Genomic DNA, 21,280 nt, shown 5'->3' with positions numbered 1-21,280 from the left:
AGTTAAACACGGACATTCTTACCTGTCGGAGTTTGGGCCTCTCCAGACTCCACTCACGTAAAATGATGCTTAAATCCGGGCTAAGCGTGCATGTCATTGCAGTGAGCATTTTGGGTTCTTCCGTGTTGGATCAACTTGGGTTGGGCACAGAAGCAACTCGGGAGGCCTGAGCATGTCCAGGCCCAGCCTCGGGCAGGTGTGTCATGACGGGCCCTGCGAGCTCATAGAGGATGTTTTTGGAAAATGGAAAAAGAAGAGAGTTGGGGACATGGAGAAAGAAGCAGTGTTTTTCCCCGTCGTGTTTCCATGTCTGCTTTTCTCCCTGGATTTAGCGAGCAGGCCTTCTGACGTACCTGTCAGCCTCCAGCATCTGGCCTCTGTCCCCAGGCCCCACGCCGGAGGGCTGGGCGGGTGGACGAGGGACGGTGGGATGGACAGCATCTCCGTGAGAGAGAGACTCCTCCGTACCGAAGGACAGTGAAGGGTGGGGCATGTCTGCCCGGCACAACACGGACCGTGTGCCCCACATGGCCCTTCCCGACGGGCCCTCCACACGCTGCCCTCCGAGGTTCAGGACGCCTCACTCTGGTGGCAGCATCACTGCTCTGTCCTAATGACCTTGTCCACTGGGCTGTGGTCCAACATCTGATGTGCTGGTTGGCCTGATCAGTGAGAGGTGGGAGATAGTCTGCTGTGATTTCCAGGCAGGGCTCTTGGGCTCAGCACTGTTGACGTTTGGACGGATAGTTCTTTGTTGTGCATTGTTGGCTGTGTGCAGTATCCCTGGCCTCTTCCCACTGGATCTCAGGACACCCCCCTTCCCAGGTTGTGACATTGCCAGGTGACCCCAGAGGAAAAGATCACCTGGTTGACCACCACCATTCTAGACTAAAGAGAAGTAAGGAAGGCCCTAAATGTAAAATTAGCCTCCATTTGATTGTTCCCTGTAGGAGACCAGGGAAGAGAGTGCGTGAGGACAAAGAAAGTGATACAGACCACACTGGACAGCAGTGGCCTGCCCGCCCCTGTTAGGTTGTGGGCACCCGCCTCCCAGCATGTGACGCAGTGTACACGTCGGCAGCCGTGCCGGTACTGTGTGTGCTGTCAGACACCGAGGAAATGTTTTAGAACAGGAGTCCGTTTTCCTGAACCACAGTGAATCGCCCTGCGCCTCAGAATGTGCTCATCTTCTGAGGTGACCACAGCCTCGGAGAGCAGAACTGGGTCTAAAGGGGACAAGCACAGATCTTGAAGAGAAGATGCAGCCTGTTATCCTTGCTGTCTTCGGTCATTCATCTCTCTGAGCCTCAGTTTCCCCATCTATCAAGATCATAAAATGGAAAAAAGGCTCCCTGCTGCTTTACTTCATGAGATTGTTGTCAAGAGCAAATAAGCTAAAACGTGTGGAAACTTGTTTATTTAAAAGGGTTACAGGAATATCAACTATGATCACGGGTGGGGATTCCAGAAAATGCTGGCATAATCAGAGTGAGAGTGAGTTAGGGTTACTTCTGCTGACTGGGCGATGCATCCTGCGGGGTTAGGACCGGACGGCCTGCTGGGATGTGTTCCCAGCCAGCAGAGATTTGGGGAAACAGAACAGTGAGGAGGGCTGGCCGTGTCTGGCCCTGAGACAGTGGGCGTTGAACCTCTGCAGGGCATGTGGCTAAACTTGGCCTTGCTTGTTCCTCAGCCTGCGTGGATGGGCTGTGAGGTCACCTGCTAACTCCATGACACCCAGGGGGCTCTTCACTGTAGCGGCGGAAGAAAAGCAGTCCTGGATAGGTTGACATTAAGCTGAATTTCAGCACCCACGTGAGAGTCAGAGGACTGTGCAGGATTATAGCTTCTCTTAGGCAGAGGTAGGGTTACACGTGGGCCTAGGGACGGTGTGGCTCCCCACAAGCCCCCAGGGGCTCCGAGCCACCTCCCGGCCTGGAGTCAGCACAGGGACAGTGCTTCGTGGGTGCCCGGCTGGCCGCTAGAGAGGGCTCTGAACTCCCAGCACCAGCCGTGCAGGCCCCCGTGCCCAGACGTCTCAGGGACCGGCTGACAGATGAGAGCGCAGGCGTGACGGGGCCGCCGAGGTGCGCCTCAGGTGGTGCTTGTGGGCATTGCTGGAGGAGCTTGGCTCCTTTCCCACAACAGATCTACGGTGCCTGAGGGGAGGCCGTTGCAGAGATGCTGTCTTTGGAAGGAGCCTGTCGCAGAGCAGAGGGCCTTTCGTCACGAGGTGGGTTTGTCCCTGTTGATCTCTGGATTATGGGCAAGGCCTCGCTTCCCACCTTCCACAGCTCAGAGGCCAAGCCCGCTCTGGAGCTGTGCAGCTGGCCCCCCGAGAGCCCCTCGCAGCCAGCTTGGGATGCACTCTGGACTGAAGTGTCCCGGAGGGGAGGGGTGCAGTCTAAATGCGCATCTTGGGAAAAGCTCATCATCTGGCAGTGCCTGGTGGGCAGACTCGTGGTCCTTCTCTCCCTTCCCACCTCTCCCCTCCACGTGCTCGTACGGGTCTGGTCCTCCAGTGCGCGAGATGCTCCCTGGAGCTCAGCTGCTCTCCACGGTGAAGCGAGGACATGTGTTTAGGACATCAGGTCGTTTGAGGTGGTGTCTTTTCAGAGCCTTCCTCCGTGGAGTCTTGTAGGACGTTGGCATCTTCATAGGAATTTCTCTGTCCCGGGCGCTAAGGGAACGGCTACTGTCTTCACAGAGGTGGTGTTCCTGCCTCTTCTTGGGGCCTGGAACAGCATCGAGCTCCTTGAGACACGCAGAGGCCCTCAGTGTTGTGTGTCAAGATGAGGAAACCGAGACCAGATTATGTCCAGCCAGTTCCTTAAAAGTATAGTGAGGTGTTGCTGTAGTTCAGATACAGGCTGAGACCTTCCATCTTGATTGTTTATTCAAGATGCTTTACCGAACACTTGCTCTGCTGCATTGGTGGCACCAGAACCACAGGAGGCCGGGAGAGCCCTGTGCAGTGGACCCTCCAGTTTGGGGTGCACTCAGGAGGTGTATGGTGGATGAAGGTGCGCTAGAGCCCTGGGGGGTGCGGAGGGGCCAGCAGCAGCAGGCAGAGGGCCGGACTGGGCTGACCTGTGGACCACCCTCATCTTTACCCGCCTCTTATTAAGATTTCAGAGGCTAGCCCCACGAGTGGGATGGTGGACAGGCCCCTTACCTTGAGCCGTAGGGACCCTCCTGATCTGCCGGCCACACCCATGGCTCCCGTGTGTGCACAGGTGTGTGCACGTGGGCGGCCAGGTGGGAACAGCAGACCTGCAGCTGGAGCTCAGCTCTGTGGGATTTAAGAGAAAACACAGCAGACCCCAGCGCTTTAGACAGCAGGGAGGTGGCCATTTTGCGGGTGACCCAGCTGACTTTAAGGGTCAAGTCGAGTTTCATCTCTGAGATATTTTGACACATGAAAGATGTTATCAAGAGAGCTACACGAAGCCCTGGTAAGGTGTTTATTTTAATGGAGACTCGGGTACATGCCTTAAAAGAGACCTCTTTGCCTTGGCCAGTTAGAGTGACGTGTGCCAGGATTTCCACCTGCCAAAAAGACACCTTTGGGAGATGTACTAATAGCAGCAAAAGTCACGTCATGTTAGAAAACTAACGTAACAGCAAAAGTCCCCTGGGATCCTGCAGACGGGGAGCCAAGGGCTGTGGCGACGGACGAGCCCCTCAGCTTCCTGAGGGGACTCTGCGGGCTGCAGGCTCCCACCTCCTGCCTGGGGCAGTTCTGACTTGTCCCTGTTGTGCTTCCCGTCCTCGGCCTCTCGGTCACTGCCTGACTCTTGGTAATTCAGTATCTCCCCCTTGCGTCCGCGTGACCTGCTTTTCTCTGTGCCACACGTGAGCACGCGGTCCCCCTGGATGACAAGGAGACGCTGGGTGTGGAGGGGCAGTTAGCGATCCCGTCCCTCGCTGCACAGCTACACGGCCCCGGGTGCCGTCCAGGACCGGTCTCCTAGGGCCTGTGGACATCAGAACTCTGGGTGGCAGTAACGCCGGCAGCGCCCAGCGGCAGGGCATGCAGCCCACGTCACGGTCCTGACTCAGCGGGTCGTCCCTGTTCCTTCATCGCCTGCTTCCCGAGCAAAGGAGTATCTGACAACCTCCTGTCCTGTGACCTCGGGACATGCAGTGAACCCCACCCCCTGACAGCAGGAAACCACAGAAGAGTCTGTTGGAGCGTCCGTGTGCAGGGGCCGGAGTCACCTCACCGAGGCAGTGCTTGGAAACTCCTTCCTTTGGCCTCCAGAACCAAAGCGCCGGCGAAGTGTGCGGTGTCCTCCAGAGGGAGAAATCGCCGTGCGAGGCCTCAGGCGTGCGGCCAGCACAGCAGAGTCTGCTGAGGCCCAAACCAGCTGTCCCAGGGCCCTTCTGAGAAGGCCGTGGAAGCAGCCCCAGTGAGCCTTTACCCCAAGGTGGGCCTCCTCCTCCCACAGACACCAGACCCCACTGTCCCGCCGGACGGGAGCGGGGACGGGGTCCCGGGCAGAGCAGCCGCCCGCTCCTCGGACAGCTGAGCAGCAGCTCAGCCGGCAGCTTGAGTGGCAGTGAGGTGGGGGCAGTGGGCTGCTGCTTCCCCGCGGGGCCGCCGGGCCCCTCTCGAAGGCGGCACCCCACAGAGGCAGCTGTCTCTGGTCCGGACAGCGGTCCTGTCCCGGGGTGGCCATGCGTTGCTGCAGAACTGCAGCAGGGACCCCCTCGCAGCCCCTTGAGGACGGGGGCTCCTCGTGAGGAGGGCGACCTCTCCCCCAGGGTGATTTCACGCGTGTTGCCAAGGGCTTTGGCAGCGCTTGTCCATCAGCTGAGAGCAGGTTCTCCCATGAGGAAAATATTTCCTTGAGGATGCTATATGGAGCTCACATAGGCAGTGACTGTCCCAGAGCAGGGCCCATCATTCAGGCTCAGAGCCTTTCTCTTATTTAGGGTGCCACCCAGATCCTGGAGCTGTTTCCCTTTGGTGTGTGGAGCTGGAATTGGCCTCCAGTGACCTGAGATCTGCTTGCCTGGACTTAGGGAACAGTCAGCCTAGGAATGATCCCAAATCCCTCATCCCACTTTCAGCTGGGAAGCCCCTGTGTTGTTGCCGCATCAAAAGCATGTGACGTGGAGAGGCCGGGGGTCTTGGCCTGACCCTGCTGGTTCACTCTGACTTTCCAAACTGCCCTTCTGCAGCCTCTGCTCTCCTGGGCTCCTCTGAAGCTGACGAGACAGCGAGGACCTGGGGGCAGCAGGTGGGGGTCCTCTGTCTGTCACGGTGTCAGAACCACTGCCAAGGCCGCCTCCACCATTACTTTCTTCAGTGTCTTAATTTATCATCACCATCCACTTAGTCTGGCAAATGGCCCTTTGCTCAGGACAGAGAATCAAGGATGCTGATTTTGTTGATGTTTTGTTTCTTTGTTTTAATTTCCCATGACATTTTAAGGTTATGGCCCAGGAATGCTAAGCATCTTTTGGCAGTTGGTGAATTTGGGGTACTTGCCGAGCACCCTCTGAGTGCCACCTTCCCTTTGGGAAAACGGCCTCCATGGGGACCCGGCCCTGAGGGAACATCCTGCTTTCCCTGGTCGCTGAAAGTGGGTGGAGACCAGAGGGCCTGGGGCCTGACCAGTGAGCGACTCCAGCCCTCCCGCCTTTTACGGCGTCTCCAGTGGGAATGTCCTAGGCTTCACGGCCCACAGCCTCCTCTCTGTGGGGACCGATGTGTGAATGATCTGAGTGTTTCTGGCTTCGTTTTTGTTGCTTGTGGCCAAGCCCAGTATTAGATTAACATCTCCCCTCCCCAGAGCCCCAGCCTCTGGGCTTGGGGTTGGGTGATCCCCTGCTCTATGCAGCCTGTGGAAACTCCAGAGAACTGACGCTGGGTGGAGGGCAGGATGCCATTCCAGATGCCAGACGCTCTGCTCCAGGACATTCCCATGGAGTCTCTGTCCTTCGTCGTGAAGGTCACAGTGGGGAGATTGTGGTGAAGCCGCCCCTGCGGGGGAGGCAGAGCAGGACTCCAGGAAATGCGCCCTGGCGGCAGCACGCCAGGCCTCTGGGCAGACGCTGTGCTCCTGGGACTCGGGTCTTGGCCGCACTGCTCACCAGCTGTGTGACCTTGGGCAGCTTACTTACTGTCTCTGAACCTCGGTGATCTCATTTGCAAACTGTTACCTACCTTAAAGCTGGCGCCTACCTTCGTGTTCCTCCAGACCGCCCTCCTTGGATCCCTGGGTGGGCCACGCGCCCCTTTTCCATGCTCCCGTGGTCCCGCGTGTGTGCTCGAGCCCTGACGCCTCTACACGCCTGGAACCATCCCTGTGAGGACTTTCTTTGCCATGGCTGGTCTGCGGCGCTTGGAGTAGTGAGCATTTTAGCCTGTGTTGTTTCCCCAGGCCCTCGTGGGATTCCTGGCAGACACTGTGCGTTTCCTACAAGGGTCTCTTCCCATGAGTGTGTTTCTTCTCTGCCTTGACATTGCTCAGTCTGAACTGATGATGTGAGTTGTTTTCCCTTAAGTGACAGCTCTTCCTGTTTTTCTTCTGCCATCGAAGAGAACTACTGCTCTTTATTCCAGATCCATGGAATTCCCCAAAACTGGTTCTCAGGTAGTTGCCACCCATTTATTTCCCTTTCCGTTTAAGGGCAGTTGTCAAAAATACACGGTGGGAAAGACAGAATCAAGTGGTACTGTAGTCAGGGACCCTTGGCCTTGTCTTTATCAAGCTGGGTTTTGATGAGGAGAAAGGAGGCCAGGAAGGCTGGTGTTTGGAAAGGCTGGCCCCGCGATTAGAGCCTGTGCCCTCGGAGGGCCTGGGGGCAGGTGTGGAGACTGTCCAGACCGTGTCCACCTGCTGTGCTCCCTGCCTCTTTCGTGCTGTCATCTGGAGACCACGTGTTTCCTAATTTTCCACACGCCCTCGTCCAGCATCAGAGCTTACACTTCGGGGGCCCTGAGCTCAGTGTTGAAGGATAGTCCGGGGGTGTCCAAAATGAGGCTCCCGGGGCACCAAGACTGGGACGGGCAGATGTGTGCACACGGCACAGGATTCGTGCCCAGACCCCACGGTTATACGTTTACCTGCATTTGCAAGTGAACACGCCCCAGGTCTTGCTTTTCAGAAAGAATCTCTAGTGATTTGAAGGGTGCTGTTTGGTGGGAGATCCTGGTCACTGCAGCAGATGCGCTGAGACTTTATTCCATGACTGCCCGAATTCACAGGGTTATTTCTAATGATTTTACGAGGAGGTTCGGAACATGCGCATGACAGAAGGGCCAGCCTTCCAGACGTTTTCTGCACAACCTCTCACGTCACAAAAGTTACTAAATCAGTGTTCCCACCCCGTCCTTCAGCCCTTCATCAGGGGGCTTCTGGGCTTCGCCTTAAGACCACCTGACACTGGCTGGCATGACTTCACCAGCTAAACCTAGTGTCGGTCCCTAAAGCCGAGAGTGTCACCGAAGCCAGGTGCCTGCCCTGGTGGGACGCAAGGCCCTGTGCCCCGCCCCGCCCCGGTGCCTGCGTCCCTCCACCTGGGCCCCTTCCCTGTGCTGCTTGCTCTGCTCAGAGCCTCTTCCCGCCTTCTGTGTCCAGTAACTGTCGTTTGCAATCCAGGGCAGATGGATGCAATGGACTTGTACAGACTGGTGGTGAAAATGTTCCTGGACCTCAGCTGTATCACCTAACTCCTAGAAGAGGGAGGCAGTGTGTACGGGGCACAGAGATGGCACCTGCACAAATGCGCGTACATGCGTGTGTAATTCACTTTGTACTCGTAGTAACCCCGCGACGTGGGATTGTCCTTGTTCACGGATCAGGAAGCGAGCTCTCAGTGGTCGTGTGATTTTCCTAAGGTCCTTCAGCTGGTCACTGGCAGAGTCCGTTTTCTCAGCGGGTCTGTCTGACTCTGCACCACATGTGACGTCCTGTCACAGTGGACACAGGAGAGCGGTCGGTGGGCCTCTTCTGCCCAAACCTGGGGTCACAAGGTGTATTAGGAAGGGTAACGATGGAGATGGGGGAGGTGAGGGGTGCGTGACGGCAGCATCGGACACCTGAGACCTCAGAGTCCACGAGCCCATCGCAGGCCTCAGATTTCTTTCTTCCTTCCTTCCTTCCTTCCTTCCTTCCTTCCTTCCTTCCTTTTTCTTTCTTTCTTTTTTCTTCCTTCCTTCCTTCCTTTCTTTCTTTCTTTCTATTTATTTATTTATTTATTTTTGGCTACGTGGGGCCTTTGTTGCTGCGTGCTGGCTTTTTCTAGTTGCAGCGAGTGGGGGCTACTCTTTGTTGCAGTGCACGGGCTTCTCATTGCGGTGGCTTCTCTTGTTGCGGAGCATGGGTTCTAGGCACACAAGCTTCAGTAGTTGTGGCATGAGGGCTCAGTAGTTGTGGCTCACGGGCTCTAGAGCACAGGCTTAGTAGTTGTGGCGCATGGGCTTAGTTGCTCCATGGCACATGGGATCCTCCTGGACCAGGGCTCGAACCTGTGTTCCCTGCATTGGCAGGCGATTCTTAACCACTGCACCACCAGGGAAGCCCAGTCCTCAGATTTCTTCGCAAAGGAATGATAGAGTCTAGAAACCGCCATCGTGGGCCTCCCAGAGCAATAATTGACCAGGCAGGGTGGATCTTTAGCCCCCTGACATGGGTATTCTGGGAACAGGTAGTCCAGGGTCTCTCCGCATCACCCCACAGATTACTTATTAATTACAAAGGGGAAAAGGTCTCTTTACCACAGAGACGTGGGTGGGCACCAGCTCAACCAAGCCATCCAGCTGGTGTCACCAGGACCAAGGAGGCCTGACTGTCCTGCGTGGGTGCAGTGGGAGGGGCCCAGAGTCGTGCACAAGGTGTTCCCGTGGAACAAAAAGTCTTGCCGTGAATCTAAACGTGAGACAGACAAACCCACAGTGTGAGAAGCTCTGCAGAACAGCTTACCTGGACACCTCAGTAGACCAGCCAGATGCAGTGCCCGAACCTCGACTGGGTCCTGGACCATGGGGTGGGGCAGCAGGTCCTGGACCATTCTGGGTGGGGCAGCAGGTCCGGACCATGGGATTACAGCATAAGGTCCTGAACCGAGCGGGTGGGGCATTGGGCCCTGGACCATTTTATGGGGGCCAGCGGGTCCTGGACCTTGTCAGGGGGCAGCAGGTCTTGGACCAAGGGGGTGGGGCAGCGGAGAGGACTCCCTTCTCAACAGGCTGCTTTCCCTTGAGGGCCAGTCCTGCCCCTGCCCCCCGGCCAGTGTGCACTGCTCCCCAGGCTGTCTCGTCCCTGTAGGGCAGATGTGGGGTCTTTTGTCTTCTGCTCCCTCACACCAGAGACCTCTGGGCTCTCCAGGGCCCGACCTTGTTGACTGCTGCCGTGTCCGGCTCCCTGGCCTCGTGGGACGGCTGCCCCTCCTTCCAGGGAGAAGTTCCTTCCCTCGTCCCTGTCGCTGATCCCAGAACTCTGCTTCTTGTTTGTCGTGCAGGCCCGAGCGTGAACGGCCTGGAGGAGCCCAGCATCGCCAAGAGGCTGCGGGGCACCCCGGAGAGGATTGAGCTGGAGAACTACCGCCTGTCGGTGCAGCAGGCAGAGGGGCTGGAGGAGGTGCCCGAGGAGACGCAGGCCGAGCACAACCTGAGCAGTGTGCTGGACACGGGGACGGAGGAGGACGTGGCCAGCAGGTCAGCCTGTGGGGCTGCGTCTGCGGCGGGCAGGGGAGCAGGGCCCCGAGCCCGATGGCCTGGGTTTGCGTCGTGACCCGTGACTGGGTGGTCGTGTGACCTCTCTGCCTGTCCCCTCGTCTGTGTGAGGGGCGGCAGCACCAGGACCTCTTGCAGAGCCGTGCGAGGGCGCCGGGGTAGAAAGTGCTCGGGACAGAGCTGGGCACGTGTAGGCGCTTGTAGGCGACGGCTGCAGGCTCCAGCGTCCAACTCCTCAGCTGGTCGTCCTCCAGGGCCTGTGAGATATATAGGATGTGCATCTCGCCCCCTCGTGGTAAGGAAAGCAATGGTGACCAGGACCAGGATGGAGGGTTGACTGAGGTTCAAGCCCAGGGTCTCTGGTCCACGTCCAGGGCTCTCCGTGTTCCCTGGCCGCCTGGTGCCCCAGCTCCCCATCTCGTTAGTCAGAAAGGACCAGTTTGTTTGACTTAATTCAGAGATTCAGTACTTACTGAGCACCTACCAAGACTTTAACCCTGCTTTTCATTGAAAAGGAACAGAAAAAATGTGCCCTGGGCTGGTGTTTACAGGTGTGTCGGAGGAGGGGCTTCCACGGGAGTGGGGGCGACCGTGCCCCTGGGGGTGGGTTCCATGGAGGCTCTGGGGTGACTCAGCCACCGGGTCGCTGTGCAGTCTTGGGGAAGCTGTCTCATCTCCCTGGGCTTCTTTCTTTCTCCCGTGTGTGGAAAGGAGCAGAAACCTGCATCCCAGGGCCCCTCGCAGTGCGTGGTGCCAGCCGGCTGAGCCGCGTGCACCTTTGGGGAAAGTGCCCCACACGCCCCCTCATCTCTGTCCTTGTCCACGCATTCCCGCCACCCGCAGGCCTGCCTGAGTCAGTGGGGTCAGTGCCCAAGTCAGGGCTCAGCAGGAGACCCCAGAGGCTGGAAGAGAACAGGACAGGCAGGTGGAGTGGAGTCAGGACAGGCGGACCCCCTGCAGCCCCCCTTGCAGAGCCTCCCCAACCAGCGCCCTCAGGATGCAGCGCTCCCAAGGTGGGGCGGAGTGGAGGGCTGGGCTCGGTGACGTGGGCAGACCCTGTCCTGCAGGAGTAACATTTCCTGCACTGTGATCTGTAAACCGAGGGATTATGGGGCAGAAGTGGAGGTGATGTAGCCTGGGCTTTGCAGGAAGGCTGAGTCACAGCCTTCGCAGCAGGTGAGGTAGAAGGATAGGCCAGTCAGCACCCAGTGGTGTAGTAAATGCCCCATCGTACTCGAGTTCCCATTTGAAAAAGCGCTAAGCGTGGATGCTATGTAAAGTGTAACGATGATCTCATAAGAGTGCGGCACCAGAGCTGTCTTATTTCCCCAAGGAAGCCGTAAGATGCCTCCGTCCTTCCTTGGGGAGTCACTGGACTTGAAGATGAGAGATGACAGAGTTTTCAGGAACTGACCGGTCCAAGCGGGGATTCACCCTCCTCTTACCTCGGGCGCCTGCGGTGCGGGCAGAGCGCGGGATGCTGTTGGGACGTGACTTTGCAGGCAGACAACCCAGACTTGAGGCCTAGCTCCACCTTCTTCTAGTTGGGGGCAAGTTTCTTACGCTCTCTTGCCCTCCTTTCCTCATCTGCAAAGGACACTGCACTTCCGAGGTTTGCTTTGAGCATTAAACCAAATAAAGTAGTGGGCACAGTGTCTGCGCCCGGTGGGCAGTTGCTGTGATCACTGTCTTACCTGTGGATCCAAGCACAGCCCAGGCAGCCCTCACTAGGAGCGGCAGGTGGTGATTCCTGTTTGGGTTTCCTTGAACAGGTGGTTTAAGTTCCAGAAATCGGGCTTGCCTCGAATTTGCCCTGGGGCAGTGGTGACCAAGCTTTGCCGGCTCGTGAGAGCACAGACAGCTGGGAGGTTTCTGTCCCAGTCCGTCTGGGGTAGAGCCCAAGTTCTGCATGTCTCAGAAGTTCTCGGCTAGTGCTGTGGTCTGGAGACCACACTGTGAGAACCACTGCTCTAAATTTCTCAAATGTCCCTGATGCGACACGTGCGACGCTTGGTCGAAGGATAATTCCTGGCCCCGCTCCTGCCAGGGTCTCACTCAGTGGGCGTGGGGTGGAGACCAGGAACACCTGTTTTGACAGATACCCAGGCGATTCCCATCATCTTCGCGGTTTCCTCCACACAAGCAGAGAATCTCGGCCGAGGCCTCATCAGCTCCATGACCCTTCCTTGGAGGGGCGGGAAGGAGCATCTTCCAGAGGGGACCCTGGAAACAGTACTTGCATTTTCTCTGTGAGAGCCTGGGTGCCGGGGCAGGAGAAGGCTGGTCTGGTTTCCGTGCGTTTTCTCCTTCCGGTGTCGGGGAGGGCCGGAGCCCAGGTGTGCTTCCCAGACGGGCAGCCAGGGCTGCAGAGGACTCCCTGAAGGTCACAGGAGACAGGCCAGCCCAAAGGGTGACAGCGTGAGGAACAGCCCCTCCTGCGAGGCACGCCTGACTGCTCCCCTTCTCACGCTCCACCCGCAGGGTGCCGGCCTGAGCGCGGAGCAGTCAACGCCGCGTGCACATCGCAGGACCCGGCAGGCCTCCTCCACAGCGGCTCAGTGCTTACAGGGTTGGCAGGGTGGGCGGGACCTTGTCCCGCTGCGCAGGACGTGGCATTGCTCGGAGACGCGCTGATTACCAGCGGGTTAACTTAAAAGGGAAGCCCCCAGCAGCTTCAGGCGGTGTCCATCCGCGGCGGCTGCCCGAGTTCCCAGGTCGGCAGCGGCAGCCAGGAACCGGGTCGTGACCTTCCTCCTGGGTTTGACGGGGTGACCTGATGTGGGCGGACGCTGGGGGTTCCTGGCTTCTCACCCAGACCATCCCACCTCTGAAAGCCCGGCTTCTTCATTTGTGGGAGCGGGGATGATAATAGTGGCTGTGCCCTTGAGCTACTGTGTGATCAGCGGAGCTGATCCGTGTGAGGTGCCTCGTGCTCCAAGCGCGTCCTCTTCTCTGGATCTGCTCCTCTGCTGGCTCTTTTAAGTCTGGAGCAGACCTTGTCCCTTGAGAAGCTGGTCCATTGACTTTGCGTCCTCCTGCCAGCCAACCGTGGGCTCGGTGAGAAGACGGCGCCTGGGGTGGTTCGGGGAAGGCGCTGTGAGAGGAGTGATTCGGGCACACCCAGCGGGGAGGCTTCTGCTCCGTGGTTCCAGCGGGACGTGTCAACTCCGCCGATGGGCTTTGCTGAGGGGCTTCACAGGGACCACATCCCACGCTGTGAACTCGGGTGCAGCCTGCCTGGCCTTCCTGGTTGCGTCCCTCGTCTGCTTTTGCCCATCTTGGCAGTGCCAGGCAAGCAATAAGAGAGGGTGTGGTCTGGGAGGCTGCCTGGATCAAATAGCCACATGGGGCAGGATTTAGTTACAAATGTGGAAACAGATCCCTGCTGTCGTGGAAAGCTAGTCTTAACGACTACATTTTCTGGCTCTGTGTCTCCTGCGAGGCTGTGTCCTGCGGTCCTCCTCTCCCCCCCTAAAGGATAGGGAAGTCGGTTGTCTTGTATTTTGTTCTGCTGTAGGGGTTCTGCCCCCTGGAAGTGTTCCAGGCTGTAGTCCAGGCAGGGAATGTGCCTCACACAGATCCTCCTGCCCCTCAAAGGCCAGACCCAGAGATTCAGGTGCTGGGAGCAGCCCGAGAACATATCATAAGATGAACCTTGAGTAGTGACTTCACACTGCGAATCTGACATGACGTGAGGAGCCTAGCCAGACGCGGAGGGCTGCTCTGAGGGCCCGTGGACGGTGATGCCTGGGGAGGAGCAGCTGGCAGTGCCTGTCCATCTCTCTCTCTTTCACCAAGGCAGGCAGGGCGGCTTGCCTGTGTCCCATCTCTAGAAGCGCGTGGCACTCCAGAAGCATGGTTGACCTTCCGCCCTGTTTTTACGCTCTGTGCCTCCCTTCCTATTCTCCGTGGTCCTCGAGCTGTCACAGCTTCAAGTGGGGCCTCGTCACGCAAGCTGTCCTCATGACGCAGCACGGGGAGGGGCTGCCCTGAGCCCACCCCCCAGAGAGCTGCCCGCCGACAGCTGGGGCCCCAGTGCGCCTGGCATGAAGAAGGGCAGGCTGGCCTCCCTGTCCACCTGAAGTGTTGCAGATCGACCTGAGGTTAGAGCTGAGCACAGGAGGCATTCTTACCCTGATTTCACGTTTGAAAGATGTTAAATGGCACACACGGGCTCACATGTTGTCATTAATTAATAAGAGTAAAGAAGTGAAATCACAACGATAAGGCAAAAATCATGGCTAAGTAAACACTGAGGGCTAATGAAACTCCAGAGGACAAGCTTTCTGTGGTCCACATTCTTATGTCTTCCCACTTGAAACTGCCTCGTACAGACCCCCACCGCCCTACATTTACCGGCCACCTTGTCTAGTCCTGGTGTTCACATCTTATCTCCCCGACACTGAAGATCTTTTCTGTGGCAGCTTTGTGATGTCTAGGAAGGGCACTGTGGGCAGAGACACTCAGTGAATTGTAGTTGAATGAATGAGTGAATTAGAGTCGCCAGACGGAGCTGCCGGCAGCGAGGAGCCGCTCTTTCTTTCTGAGTTCAGCGGCTGAGTACACGCGTGAATGAGTGTGTAAATGTGTAAACAAGCGAATGGATGGCTGGAGGACCGGAGTGTAGCACAAGCGTGATGCGGTCAGTAAAGTCTCACTCCACTAGGGGCACCCGCTACAAGCCGGTGTTCACACCCCCTTCCCGGCGTGGACACAGGCTTGGAGAGCATGACCAGCCAGCTCGTGGTCACGCAGCTGTCGTGGCAGAGCCCTGCGGCCCAGTGAGGGGTCGAGGGACACAGCCCGGGAGGCCACCCTCACTTCTGACTAGATGAAAGTGATGGAGTCCCCAGCGCCCCTCTCGGGTGCAGTAATTTTCTAGAAAGGCTACAGGACAGAACCCACTGGCGGGGCTGTGCTCACGGCCCTTCTCCGTTACGGAGCGGAGCGCGGAGGCCAGTCTGAGAAGGGCGGCTCCCGTCCCTGCGGGCTCAGGCAGAGCCACTCTCCTGGTGTTAATGTGTGACGACACCCACAGAGCCTTGGGGTCCACGTTCTCTGTGGAATGTGGTTGAGCCCGGTCTCCGGGTCGGCTGGCGCTGGTGACCCAAGGCCTTCACCCCAAACCACGTTCTTAGACTCTCCATCCTGACTGGAGGCCCCAGGGAGTCAGGCCTCCCCATCAGGCAGAGCATCCCGGGGCTTAGAGTCTCCTCCCAGACACGGGTGGCTGGGCCAGGCTCTCTGAGCAAGGCGGGCGCTCTTAGCTCCGGGAGCAGGTGTCGGGGCCTTCGCGCAGCGAGCGCCCCTCCGCAGAGTGGGGGCTTGTCCAGGCGCCCTCACCCGCAGCGCTGCACACTGCGCTGTGGGGTTTGGGAGCGGGGCCCAGGGCTCCCTTTCCTGCGAGCAGCACCTCCGCCAGCCCACTTCCTGCCGGCGGCCCTTCTTCCCACCCGGGATCCTCCAACGAGACGGTGCATCCACGGGAGCGGAGGTGCCCTTCACCCTCGGTCCCCAGGGTCACGAGCTTCGAGCCTGTGCTTGGCGGGGCTGCCCCAGCCCGTGTGACCCATCTCGCCCTCCATTCACCCTCTGTGCGCTGGCCCCAAGGTGTCGTCCCTCCCTTCCCGCCCGGCGGGTGCCTTGCCGGGAGCCTCTGCCTGTGCCCCTGGCTTTGAGCCGCCCCCTTCTCCGTTCTGTGGCCCCCTCACCGGGTTCTGTGGTCACTTCTGCAGCAGTTCTGAGTCCGAGATGGAGGAGGAGGAACCCCCGCTGCCCCCCTCGGACCTGGGCGGCGTTCCCTGGAAGGAGGCCGTGAGGATCCATGCTCTTCTGAAAGGAAGGCGTGAAGAGGAGCTCGAGGCCTGCAGGAGCTTCGCGGCTGGGGAGGAGGACGCGGGGGACGCGGGGGACGAGGAGGACGCGGAGGACGAGGAGGACGCGGAGGACGCGGAGGACACGGGGGACGCGGAGGACGAGGAGGACGCGGAGGACACGGGGGACGCGGAGGACGCATCTAGTGAAGGTCAGAGTAAAGCCTCTCCTCCCGACCCGGCCCACGTGTGGGAGGCTTCTGTGGCCGGGGTCACGTGGCATGCCTCCCACAGGCCCCAGGGGACCCACGAAGGGCTGTCCGGGTAGAGCTGCACACAGAGGCAGACGAGGGCCTCCTCCAGGTCAGGCCACTCGTCCTGTCCTGTTCCAGCTAAAGGAACAAAGGGAACTTAGCTTTCTGGGGGTTCCCTGGCTCCTGGTCCTGGGCGTCGGAGGCTGCCGAGCATTGAGGAGGGAGGGCCCCCCAGGAGGGGTCACCGGTGGTGCATGGTGACGTGCTGGGACCCGTGTCCTGGTAGGTCGGTCGGGCTGGCTCTGAGATGCCTCTTATCTCGCACTCGCGGTGTTGGTTCCTGCCCCGTCCACCTGTGTGTTCCCGAGTGGTGAGGAAGAGCTTCCTGGGCTCCTCCTCTGGCCTTTGTCGGAGGGTCATTCTCCCTGTCCCGGCTGCACCGGGCCTGGAGTGGTGAGCAGGGCCAGGCAGGCAGAGCCCTGAGTCCGTGGGAACTCATGTCTGCTCAGGCCGTGCTTTCCGTGTGGGGTGTGGACAGGATGAGGAGGACGTGAGCCGTTAGCCAGCCATGGGGCTGGCCCTGGAGGGCTCTGCGCCTTGCAGCCTTGTCTCTCTGTTCCTCCTGGAGTTCCCTGTGCTCGGCGGCCAGTCCCAGCCCGGGCTTGTTTGCTCCAGCTCAGCGAGGGCCGGGCGCTGACAGGGCAGGGTGCGCGTTACCCGTGGTCCTCAGCTGGCAGTGGAGCCCCGAGCTGGCGGCCCTGACGAGGTCGGGCGGCAGAGGTGGGGCCTTCCTCGGGCTCCTGGAGCCCCCGTGGCCCCGGTCCTGCTGTAGGCCTCCCTCCCACCCGGGGGTTGGGCTGGGACCCCAAGGCAGCACGTGGGGCCTGCACCCCGCCCTCATGTGAGGAGCGGGTTATGGCGTCCGGAGCTGCTTCCTCCGCCGGCTGTGTCTGTAGAGCCGAGTGCCCCGGTGTGAGTCAGTGGGGATCGCGTGCACGGCCCGCCCCAGGGAAGGCCACTTGGCTTGTCTGTAGCTCCAGACACAGCCAGGGGTCGGGGCATGGTGCCGCCTTTCAGGAGACCTTGGCCCTGCTCCCCTCCCGCGACCTGATCTCCTGGGCGTGGAGGTAGCGTCCGGCTCCAGCCTGCGGGAACGGGCTTGGAGTGGGGGAGCTTGGAGATGACTCTTCCCTCTGCCCACCTCCACCCCGCCTGCCCCATGCGGTGCTTTGCTGTGGGTGTGGAAGGAGAGTACTGGCCCCGGGACAGAGAACTCCTGCAAGGCCAGCCGCTGGGGCACCTGCCAGAGGAAGAGGACATGGGTACACGTGAGGGTACCTCTGCCCACCTCCACCCCCGCCCCTGGCAGCCGTCCAGCCGCCCCCGAGAGCAGGTCCCCTGTGGAGAGACGGGGTTTCCTAGAGCTGCAGCGGCGGCGAGGCGTCCACCCCTGGGCGCCCCTGTGCCCCTTGACCGTTTGCTGCCAGTCCCTCATCCGGTTATGACTCAGCTCCTCCTCTGATATGAGCCGAGCACTGCACGTCACAGTCAGCTCTCAGAAGTGGCGGGGCCAGCACAGGCGCCCGGAGCCCCTCCCCTGTGCCTGGGCGATGAGTCCCCAAGGCTGCATGCACTGGCGACACGCAGGCGCGCCCCAGGGAGAAGCCTCGCTGTCTTCCCCTGCTTGCCTGGAAGGTGGAGAAGGGGCCTGTGTTTCCTCCTTGACTTAATGTCTTGGTCCGAAGACAGTCGGGCTCTCTGGTGGCTGCTGTGACTCAGCCCCGTCCAGCACCGCCAAGGCCCCGCAACCCTAGAGGAAGCCCTTAGAGGCCAGCGGCTCCCAAGAGAGCACACGGGCTGCGACCCCACGCCCAGCACAGCCCCCATCCACGTTCGGTGGCCTTAGCGGTGAGTTCTGCCCACGCCACGTTTCCTGTTGCTTGGAGATTAGGAGGTTGTCGTTTTCGTGAGGAAGCCAAAGCCAGGTTGCCCAGTTAGACCGTAGAGAGTCCTTCTGATCAGGTGGTACCTACTCTTGCTGCCCGAAAAGCCACCCTCCCTCCTGTAGGGTCCCCTCCCCCAAGTTGCTGGCTGTCCCTTATTTTAACCCAAGTGTATGGCATGGTCCAAGCACTGATTATGGGAGCCCTGGGGGCAGGGGCGCATGCAGATTCCTTGGGCCCCGAGAGCAAGGACAGCCTGAAGGCGGGGCCCCTGGTGAGTTCTCACCTGGCTAAGAAGCCGAGTCTTATGATGTCCAGGGGTGGGGCAGCGGGGCCCCTGGTGAGTTCTCACCTGGCTAAGAAGCCGAGCCTTATGTCCAGGGGTGGGTCAGTGGGGCACCAGTAGCGTGTTCGGGAAGAGGGCTTTGACCTCAGAAAGGGCAAAGAGGGATTGACTTCTTGTTCCCCTGAATTCCCAGCGCTCTGGGGTCTGCAGGACAGACTCTGCTTCCTCCCCACCGCAGCCTTCCCTGACCCCACCCCTGCCTCAGCCCAGCATGCTGCATGAGGCTCATTGTAGAAAGGGATGCTTTTCTCTTTAGCTGCAGAAGATAAAAACTAGAATCCCAACAGCTTCACTGTCTGCCCCGCGTGAGCCGGAGGGTTCGTGGCAGGATTGCCCTGTCCCGCCCCACCTCTGTGTCCACGCGGCAGGTGGCCATAGGCACAGGCTGTATGCCCAACAGAGCCACATACTTGGGACCTTGGGAGGCTGGCCCTGCAGAGGCCAGTTGTGACCCGCTCTTTTCTCCTGACTGGGCACTTGGGTCCCTCAGACGCAGTTAAGATGAAAAGAACTTCAGAAAGGAAGGTACTTTCTGCATCGGAGGGGAGTGTAGGACTCTCTTCATCCACACTGACAGCTGCATGAGGCTTGAAGGGACTGAATCCAGTTGAACGAGTAGAAGTCGGGCGTGTGTGCATGCGTGTGCACGTGTGTGTGTGTGTGCTTATTCTCAATCCTTGCCTCTTTCTGATTCAAACTGATCCTGGCAAATATGGTAACTTTTCCTTCTGTTTCCTCTCCTGTGGTGTTTGATCCTTCCTTCCCTGGCCTGTTTACTTTCTCCTTCCTTCCTTCCCGTCATCTCTCCCTTCCTTATCTCCTCTGCCCCTCGAACCTGGTACACTAGCTGGGAGCCCAAGGCTGCAGCAGCTCGTAAATCCAGCCGATCCCTTGGAGATCCAGGCTGACGTGCACTGGACGCACATCCGTGAGAGCCAGGAGGAGCGAGTGTCACCAACCTCTGAGTCCCCTCCTTCCAGAGGTAACTCCTCCGGGTGCAGGGTGCCTGGCACCTCTGTCCCGCTTCCCCTCGGGCTGCTGGGGACTCTTCTGTAGGGCGGGGCCCCCAGGCTCCTCACAAGTAAGAGCCAGTGGAGCATGTCTGCTCCCTGGGCTCTCATCAGAGGATATGTGAAGTCTCGGTGGGTAAGAGGTGGGCTGTTGTCTGCTGATGCGAAACTGTGAACTTGACATTGGGAAAACCAAGAATTTGCTGACTTTGCCCGTGTCACTAGGCAGGGTTCTTCCTTCTCCACTTGGAGGAATGTTCTGTGCTTTTCCTCATGCGGTGTGTCTCGGTGTGAGTGTGCACGGACAGGATGGGGTCGAGGGACCATGTGGACTGAAATGAAGTTTTAAGAAGAAATTTATATCAAGGAGGCCTCTGAAGGAGCATCGTTACCAGCTCTAGGTTTTAGGGGAGGTGCTCTGCATCCCACGGCAGGATGATGATGAACCTTGTTCTGGTTTCTTTTAAGGAAGGAAAGGAAAACCTGAAGGCCGTTGGGGGCGTCCTTCCCGTGCCCGCCTTGGTGCTTTGCCCTCTGTCTCTTGCTCACCTGTCTCCACATTTGCACTCGGTGCCTGTTGGGGACACAGCCTGCAGGGTGCCGAGGGCGCAGAGCGGGTGGCCCGGCCTTCATGGGAGTTAGCCACCTTCGCCACAGGCAAGGCCCACCTCTTTAACCACGTTTGCGGCCGCGTAAACACCCAGCAGCTCTGCAGGAGCTGAGAGAGAGCCTGCTGACCGGGGACGCCCCCTTGACCCCCCCGTGCTCTCTCTCCTCTCCCTGTCCCGACGCCCCGCTTGCCCCTGGTCGGGGCCGGATGGGCCTCGGGCTGTAACGTCGTCCATCTCTCTTCCGTGTGGACCACAGGAGGACCTCCGCTCTCCTCGCCGGGAACGCTTACTCCTGTGTAACTTTGTATTTATCGTCTGTTTCAAATTCAGGGCCCGACCTTCCCTCCGTTCGCCGTGCAGCAGTGCAGGCCTGGCTGGAGTCAGTCTCCGGAGGTTGTTGGGTGATGTTCGTTCTCTGCCCGCTCACCATAACCACTCTCTTGGCAGCTCTGCTGGTCCCTTAACCCTGGACTTCCGGTGCTGCCGCTAGTGCATGCGCGGCGGAGGGCGGGGGCACGTGCATGCCTCGCTCAGGCCGCCGCCCTTGCATGGACCAGACACGCGCCATGTGCCCTCCTGGGAAAACCGGAGCAGAGCGGTAGTGCAGTCGGGCGGGGGTGGGTGTCGTTTTGTTAGCAGACATTGGGTGAAACCGAAGCTGAAGGACTGTGCACAGCACTGAGGCTCAGAGTCCGCAGAAATGAGGCTGGACAGTGGCTGGGTGTGGGCTGGAGGATTCTCGCAACAGTCAGCAACGCTCCCGCGGTGCCACGGCTGAGGCAGTCAGTACTGGGGTGAGGGCCAGGCCTGGTCTGCAGGCCGAGGTGCAGGGCTCTCTGCAAGCTCTCAGGCCACGAGGGAGCCGAGCGACCTTGCTTGTCCTCAGTGCACTCTTTTTGGGGGGTGGGCGTTTCTCAGCGAGGGGCTCTGGCATCCGGGCAGGACGTGGGACAGCCTTGGCCCCCACCGGTTGTGAAATGCAGAAGGGCCGGGTGCCCCTCCCGGGTGGGTAGGATGGTTGCCCCACCAGCCGCCTGCCAGCCGCCCATTATCCTCCTTGGCTCACAGGTCAGGAGGCACCTTCACGCCGAGCTGTAGAGAGGGCTGCGGTCACCCTCTCCTAGTTAGTTTTGTCCCCAGGACGGTTGGACGAGGCTGAGGTATCGGGACGCCCCAGCGGCCGCCGAATAGACCAGAGCTGAGCGTGTCGGCGCCGCCTGCTTCCTTGTGTGTGGCTGCTTCTAGCACCCGCTCCGTCCTAACTTGGATTAACCCCCAGTTCCCTCCCTCAAGCTATGTCTCTTTCAGCGTTGCTGCTGCTGCATTGATGCTTGTCGTGTATTTTGATACGTGTGACAGTCGTTCCTTTCAGGGCGCCGCTGAGGACCGTAGACTCCTAACCCTGAGTCTGCGCAGATGTTTCTCTGAGTAGGAGAACCACTGGGGGCCGCAGGGCCAGGTCTGGACTTGGGCTGCTCTAGTGTCCTGTGTCTGGAGCCACACCAGGCTGGGGAGTCCATGTCACGCTTGCTTCCAACGGACTTGCCAACACAAACGTGTAAAATTGCCTCTCGACGCCCGGCCGCTCACAGACTAATTGTAGCACGCGTGTGGG

The 21,280-nt window shown here is 59.3% G+C and overlaps 1 protein-coding gene across 1 annotated transcript in view; it reads left to right on the top strand.

Moving 5' to 3' along the window:
* MICAL3 (microtubule associated monooxygenase, calponin and LIM domain containing 3) overlaps positions 1 to 21,280 on the top strand; it is a 99,105-nt gene that overhangs the window by 49,799 nt on the left and 28,026 nt on the right. The window contains exons 20-22 of the mRNA XM_007469489.1: positions 9,475 to 9,670; positions 15,424 to 15,713; positions 18,892 to 19,026. Coding sequence (XP_007469551.1) covers positions 9,475 to 9,670; positions 15,424 to 15,713; positions 18,892 to 19,026 — 621 coding nt within the window. The remainder of the gene's footprint in view (positions 1 to 9,474; positions 9,671 to 15,423; positions 15,714 to 18,891; positions 19,027 to 21,280) is intronic.

The sequence above is a fragment of the Lipotes vexillifer genome, unplaced genomic scaffold (assembly GCF_000442215.2).
Source record: "Lipotes vexillifer unplaced genomic scaffold, Lipotes_vexillifer_v1.1 scaffold395, whole genome shotgun sequence".
Taxonomy (NCBI): Eukaryota; Metazoa; Chordata; class Mammalia; order Artiodactyla; family Lipotidae; genus Lipotes; species Lipotes vexillifer.
This window is presented reverse-complemented; position numbering and strand designations above follow the sequence as displayed.